Source organism: Penaeus vannamei, chromosome 12, assembly GCF_042767895.1.
Source record: "Penaeus vannamei isolate JL-2024 chromosome 12, ASM4276789v1, whole genome shotgun sequence".
Classification (NCBI taxonomy): domain Eukaryota; kingdom Metazoa; phylum Arthropoda; class Malacostraca; order Decapoda; family Penaeidae; genus Penaeus; species Penaeus vannamei.
The window spans coordinates 37,408,739-37,416,238 of record NC_091560.1 but is presented as its reverse complement, the minus strand read 5'-3'; the positions used below and the strand labels follow the sequence as shown (position 1 = coordinate 37,416,238).

Sequence of the window (7,500 nt, the reverse complement as noted above, 5' to 3'; positions counted from 1 at the left end):
TCGTTCTCTGTCTTTCGTTCTGTTTTTTTTGTCTCGCTCTTTCTTTCTTTCGTTCTTTCTGTTATTATCTCTCTCGCTCTTTCTTTCTTTCATTCTTTCTTTCTCTCTCTCTCTCTCTCTCTCTCTCTCTCTCTCTCTCTCTAAATCTCTCTCTCTCTCTCTCTCTATCACCCTTTCTTTCTTTCTTTCTTTCTTTCTTTCTTTCTTTCTCTCTCTCTCTCCCAGTGTGCGTTTCTCAGTAGCAAACTCGACCAAACACATCGTTATTCATCATTCTCCGCCATCCATTCTTCTTCAAATCCCCAAACTTCTCCATCGCTGCTGTTCCTTCAAGTCCTCCCCCTCCCCCCTTCTATCCCCTCCTGCTCTCTGATGCTGTTCCCTCGAGTGGCCCCCCTCCCAGACGTCCCCCTTTCGCCCTTCCTTCCTGCGAGTCCATATTTTTTTCTCTCCTTCCTGCGCCTCCTTCTGCGTTCCCGCCTGCGTCCCCCCGCCCACAGAGGCCCTCACCTCCTCGTCGGGTGGCAGAGGCCCCTCGGACAGGTCACGCCCACGGGACAGTTGCCCTCGCACATCTCCCCGACGCTGAGGGAGTGGTAGTAGGAGGCCAGGAGCTGCTTGGCCATCTGCTCGTCCTCCTCCTCCAGTTTCATGCTTGGGTACTTGGCCTTGAGGCGGCGCCGCTCCTGCAAGTGGGAGAGAGAGAGAAAGAGGGGGTCAGGAGGGAGAGGGGAAGGGGGTTGCAAGTGTGGGTAAGGGGGACGAAAGGGGGCAGGAAAGGAGTAAGGAAGACGAGGTAGGGGGACGAGGGGAAGGGGAAGGGGGACGAGGAGGGGGAGGAGTATGGGGAGAGGGAGGGAGAGAAAGAGGGGGGTAAGGGAGGACGGTAGGAAGGTGGGGACGAGAGAGGGGGAAGTGGAGGACGCAACCATGAAGGGGGAGAAAGGGGGGATGCAGGGGAACGGGGGAAGGGAGGGGGAAGGAGTGGGAAGGGAGTAAGATGAGACTGAGGAGTGGAAGGGTAAGGGGAAGAGGAAAGTGGGGACGACGGAGAGGGGGTTAGGGGGGACGAGAAAGGAGGGAAGGGAGGACGAGTAAGTGAGGGAAGAAGGGGGAAGGAGGAATGGGGGCGCAGAGAGAGGGGGAAGGGAGTAAGTAGGGATGAAGACGGGGAAGGGAGAGAAAGAGGGTGAAGAGTGGAAAGGGAAAGGGGAAAAAGGGGGGTGAAAGGGTGGAGTGGGAGAAGGGGAAAGAAAAGGGGAGACAAGTCATATGTGAGGGGACAAGGGGAATGTGAAACAAGCCATAAGGAGGGAAAGGGAAGGGGTTACAGAAAGGTAAATAAGTTCCAAGTAGGAGAGGGTGAAGAGTAAGAGTAAGGTAAATAAACCACGAGTAGTGGAAAGGGGAAGGGCAGTGGAGGGGAGGGGAAGGGTGGGGAGGGCAGTGGAGGGGAGGGGAAGGGGGAGGGCAGGGAGGAAGGAAGGAGAAGGTGGAAGGAGGAGGGAAAGGCATGGCAGGGAAGGGAAGGGAAGGGCATGGCAGGGAAGGAAAGGGAAGGAGAGGGAAGGGAAAGGAAGGGACGAGGAAGGGGAGGGAAGGGAAGGGCATGGCAGGGAAGGGAAGGGAAGGGAAGGGTAAAGGGGAAGGGGAGGGGGCCACACAGATGTAGATAAAGTCACAAGTAGAGGAGAGGGGGAGGGAGGGGGAGAGAAATATAAGTATAGGTCTCAAGTGGGAACTTACGTCTGAAATGAGAAGTGATCATTCTTGGAACAAAAGGGATGAACAAAATCAACATTCAGATTTCACATATTTCCAAAGCTTCCGCTGAACTTGACTTAATAAACCTATGTTGACACAGATCCTCAAACTTTACAAAGACTGGGGAGAGAAGAGAGAAGGAGAGCGGAAAAGTTGACCCAAAAATCCCCCAAAGATTATTTTTTTCGTTTCAGCTGATTCTCCTCACGTGAAAAGAATAGATATAATATATATTTATGCATATATGTATATTTTTTTAACTTGAAAACCTACACGTTTGGTTAAAAAGGTCGAAAAATAAGTTAGATGTAGATACCTTGTACATACCTTTCCTTCACGGCCCCTCCTCTTCCTCTTCCTTCCACCTCTACTTCCTTCGTCCTTCCCTCCTCTTCCTATATCCTGTCCTTGTTCATCTTCCTTCCTCCTCCCTTTTCCTTACTCCTGCACTTCCTTCCTCTTACCCTTTCTCTTCCTTCTTCCTCCTCTCCTTCCTCTTCCTACCTCCCCTTTCCTCACTCCTGCACTTACTTCCTCTTACCCTTCCTTCCTCCTTCCTCCTCCCCTTTCCTTACTCCTACACTTCCTTCCTCTTAACCTCCCTTCCTATTCCCCTTTCCTTCTCCTTCCTTACCCTCCCTTCCTTTCTTCTTCCTCCTCCCTCCTCTTCCCTTTTCCTTACTCCTCCTCCACTCCTCCTTCTCCTTTCTTCCTCCCTCCACCTCACCCAACTTCCAACCCTCAGAAACTCACTCTCCTTCCTCTCCCCCTCCTTCCTCCTTTCTTCCCTCTTCCTCCCTCCAACCCTCAGAAACTCACTCTCCTTCCTCTCCCTCCCTCCTTCCTCCTCTTCTTCCCTCTTTCCTCCCTCCAACCCTCAGAAACTCACTCTCCTTCCTCTCCCTCCCTCCTTCCTCCTCTTCTTCCCTCCTTCCTCCCTCCAACCCTCAGAAACTCACATCGTTCATGCGGTCCGTTTCGAAGTCCTGCAGCTGCTTGAGGAATCCCACGTTGGGGTTGGCGACGTTCCTGGCGCCACGGACCGCCTTCAGGGAGTCCCTCCAGCTGAGCGAGGTCACGCACATGACGTACACGACCGCCACCGTCACCGAGCGAGACATGCCGGCCAGACTGTGGGGGAAGGGGGGGGGGGAGAGGGGGGGGGGTCGTGAATGTGGCGTGGTGATATTTCGCTACGTTAAAAAAAATATGATTGTAAGTAGAAAGAAAGTTATGATAATAATTATAATGATGATCATACGTAAAAGTTATAATGATGATAATAAGTAAAAAAAGAAAAGAAGAAAAAAAAAATTATATGGGGGGAAAATACATGATAATATTTTGCTACATATATTTTCAAAATTCATAATTATAGAAAAAAAGGAAGAAACAATATAAGCTATGTCTTAATATAGTGATAAGCATATACATTACCTGTGGACACACACTTAAAAATATAATCACATAAAAATTCCGAGACCGAAAACTGTCACAGTCATGAAGCCTGATTCGATTTATAGTAAGATACAAGAAATTTCTAAAACCAAAGTGATTCTCTCTCTCTTTCTGTCTCTCTCTTCCCTTTCTTCTTTTTCGCCTTTTCTCTCTTCTTTTCCTTTTCCCTTTCGCCTTTTCTTTCTCGCCTTTCTCTCTTCTTTCGCCTTTTCTCTTTCTCTTTCTTCCTTTCTCTTCTCTTTCTCCCTCCTCCTTCCCTCCCCTCCTCTCTGTCTCCCTCCCTCCTCTTCTCCCCTCTCCCCCTCTCTCTCTTCCTCCCCTCACCTCAATATTTCTCTTTTAAACTGCCACAAAAAGTTCAAGGCAGCGGAGAAGGAAAACTAATAAAAGAAACGAGAAGAAATGCGCAGGAATTGGCAATAAAAACAGAATGGGGAATGTCACAGGACGAAGAAGAGGAGAGAAATATGTAGTATTCATGACAACGTAAAATTTCAAAGTTGGACCTGAAGGAGATGAGAAAAATTCATGAGGAGCTGATAAAGAGGGGAAGAATCAGGCATAAAGGATAAAGACGGGGGATAAAAGGAAAGAAAGGATATAGGAAGAGGCCACGGAAGACGAATGGAGAAAAGGAAGGAGAGAGAAAAGGAGATGAGGGAGGAGGAAGAAGAGAAGGGTAGGGGAGTGCAAGGAGGAAGAGAGAGAGGGGAAAAAGAAAGGTGCGGAGGGAGAAGGAGAGGGAAGAGGGAAGAGAGAAGATAAGATAGGAGAAGAGAGGAGAAGATAAGATAAGATAGCAGAAGATAGGAGAAGATAAGAGAAGAGAAAAGGAGATGAGGAGAGAGGGAGAGAAGAAGAAGAAAAGAAAAGGAAGAAGAAGAAGAGGAGGACGAGGAGGAAGAAGAGGACGAGGAGGAGGAGGAGAAAGAGACGAACTTAGAGAGGCGCGAGCAGGTAGAGTGGAAGGCAAGGAGAGAGGGGGAGAGGGGTGATAAATGGGATGGGAGGGGAGAGGGGTGATAAATGGGAGGGGAGGGGAGAGGGAGGGGATGAGAGAGAAAACCAGAGAAGGGAGGAGTATGACAAGCAACGTCAGCAAACGTCAGTCTCGTTATTCTTTTTTTTTCTTTTTTATTTGAACGATTTTTCCGACCGGCCAAATAGGAAAAAAAAGAAAAATAGTAGAAAAAAATATAAGGCTTAAATAAATATATTTTAAACGCACCAAATTGAGTTGAAAAAACAAACAAACAATAATACTCATAACGGAAAAAACGCATAATAATTACAATAATGATAAATGATTACGATGATAATAATAACAATGATGATGAAATGATAGTAATAGTAATACAAATACTAATGATAATTACAATGATATAATTATAATAAAAGCAATAATAATAGTAATAATAATAATGATAATAATAATAATAATAATAATAATAATAATAATAATAATAATAATAGTAATAGTAATAGTAATAGTAATAATAATAATAATGATAATAAGAATAGTAACAATAATAATATTAAAAATAATGATAATGTTCATATCAAAAGAAAGAAACAAAAATACAAACAAAAAAACGAAAGCACAAAAAACAACAAAAAAACTGCAGCAGCTGTTCGTGACAGAAACGACACAAGGACCAAAACGCCTTTCACACCCTATGAATAAGCGCCCTTAACGCCCCAGCTGAATTCGGGATTCTTGACTGAGGCGGCTCGGGGTACATACCAGCGTAAACATTCCACTTAAGATGGCATTCGTTGCTATGTCAAAAAGCGTTTGGGCGTCTTTTTGTAAGTGGCTCTAAGGAAGGCTTGTTTCTTTTGAAGGGAAGGGGGGAGATAGGGAGAGATAGGGAAAGGGGGAAGGGGGAGGGTGAGAGAGGGAAAAGGGGGAAAGGAAAGGGAGGGGAGATAGGGGAAAGGGGGAGAGGGGGGAAGGGGAGAGATGAGAGGGGAAAGGCAGGGGAGAGAGGGGAAAGGGGGAGTGAGGAGGGAAAGGGAAAAGGGAGAGGGAGAGAGGGAAAGGAGGTAGAGGGAAGGGGAAAGGAAGGAGAGGGGAGAGAGGGGAAAGGGGGAGGGAAGGGGAGAGGGAAAGGGGGAGTAAAGGGAAGGGGGAGGGAGGAGGAGGGAAGGGGGAGCTGGAAAGGAGGGGAGGGAAGGAGGAGGGGAGATGGGGAGGAAGTGAGGGAAGGGGGAGGGAAGGGAGGAGGGGGACGGTGAGGGGGAGAAGGTTAGGGGGAAAAGGAGAGGGGTAGGGGGAGATAGGGGAAAGGGGAGAGAGAGGAGGGGGAAAGGGAGTTGAGGGGGTGAGGGAGCGGAAGGAGAGAGGGGAAAAGGGAAAGAAAAGGGGAAGAGAGGGGGAGGGGAGCGGAAGTGGAAAGGGAAGGGAGGGAAGGGAAGTGGATGGGCAGGGAGGAGGGAAGGGAGGGAAGTGGAAAGGGGGAGGGAGGGGAGGGGAGGTGAGGGAAGGGAAGGGGAAGGGGAGAAGGGAGGTGAGGGGAGAGGGGAAAGGGGGAAGGGAAAGGGGAGAGGGAGAGAAAATAGAATTGAGGGGAAGGGAAGTGGAGAGGAGAGAAGAGAGAGGGTGGAAGGGAGGGGAAGGGGAAGGATGGAAGGAGGGAGGGGAAGGAGAGGTTAGGGAGGGGAGAGAGGGGAAAGGAGGGAGGGAGGGAAGGGGAATGGAGAGTGGGGAGGGAGGGAGAAAGGGGGGGAGGGGGGAAAGAAAGAAAGAATGCATATATATAAATAGAAATATATATATATATATATATATATATATATATATATATATATATATATATATATATATATATATATATTTATTTCTTTCTTCTTTCTTATATGCATTATGTATATCGTATATATATATATATTTTTTTTTTCTACTTTTCTCTATCTTTTCCTTCCTTTCTTTTTGTTTTGATAGTTTTCCCTTTCTGTTCTTCACTGGAGCCCCTCGTGCCCCCCCCCCCCCCACCCGTGCCCCGTAGTGACCTCCCCGCCCGTGCCCCCGGGAAAAGTGGTCATGGCATTGAAAAAGATCTGAGGAAAGTTTGCGGAGGAGTTTGGGCATGAGAGAGGTGAATAAGAGGGGAGGGAGGGGAAAAGGGAGAGGGAGGTGGAGGGGGAGAGGGAGAGGGAGAGAGGGGAGGGGAAGGAAGGGGAGAGGGAGGGGAAGGGAGAGGAGAGGAGGGAGGGGAGGGGAGGGGGGGAGGGAGGTGGAGGGGAGGGGAGGAGAGGATGGGGGAGGGGAGGGAGGAGGGGAGGAGGGAGGGTGGGAATAAGAGGAGGGAGGGGGATAAGAGGGAAAAGAGGAGAGGAGAGAAAAGAAGAGAAGAGGAGAGGAGAGGGAGGAAGGGGGAGAGAGGAAGGGAGAGCAGGGAGGGAAAGGAGGGTGAGGAGAGGAGAGGAGGAGAGAAGAGGAGAAGAGGGGAAGGGGGAGGGACTCGGGAACGAGGATGCAGTATCTTTTTTTTTTTAATCTTTTTATGAGATATGATAAGGAACACCCTAAAGATGACGAGGCCGCCGGAAAGACAGAAGTTCCGGCAGAGATATTACTCCGAGGAAGACTTTTTATTCAAATAATTACGCACTGTCTGACTAACTGACTGAAATAATTACGCACTGACTGACTAACTGACTGACTGAAATAATTACGCACTGACTGACTAACTGACTGGCTGGCTGAAATAATTACGCAATGATTGACTGATTGACTGATTGACTGTTGACTGACTGACTCGCTCTGTACGAAGAAGACCCCACTGACTTAGGTGCAGAAAGACTTACGGTGAAGATTTACCAAAAGAGGGACTAATTAAATCTAATTTACTCACGAGGACGACTCACTTCCTCTAAAAAAAAGGGGAAGACTTACTCACAAGACTTGCTCACGAATCAACTTTCCTTCTTCCTTATTAAAGAGTAAGAATAATTTACTACAAGGAAAACTGACGCCCTTACAAAGAAGACTTAATAACGCCAAGGTTTTCTAATGGCCTCACTTATATAATCACTAAGAGGATGGGAGATTGGAAAGTGTCAGGTGTCAATTCGGAAATGACACGACCGGCACGACCCTACGTGTCTTGGAATCGTCTATCCCCAATAAAAACCTAAAACTGCAACTGGGATGATGTCTCTTGGCAGCCATTATGATTGATTCAGGGGGGAGGGGGAGGGAGGGAGGGGGAAGGGGTAAGGGGGAGAGGGAAGGGGAGGAGAAAAGGGGAGGGGGAAGGGGACAGGGAAGGGACG

The 7,500-nt window shown here is 48.1% G+C and overlaps 1 protein-coding gene across 3 annotated transcripts in view; it reads right to left on the bottom strand.

Annotated features, from left to right (window-relative positions):
• Positions 1-7,500, bottom strand: part of LOC113800448 (serine/arginine repetitive matrix protein 2) — a 98,928-nt gene that overhangs the window by 22,269 nt on the left and 69,159 nt on the right. For all 3 annotated transcript variants that reach the window (XM_070128260.1, XM_070128262.1, XM_070128261.1), the window contains 2 exons: positions 2,724-2,895; positions 511-686 (listed from right to left, as the gene is read on the bottom strand). In XM_070128260.1, coding sequence (XP_069984361.1) covers positions 511-686; positions 2,724-2,895 — 348 coding nt within the window. The remainder of the gene's footprint in view (positions 1-510; positions 687-2,723; positions 2,896-7,500) is intronic.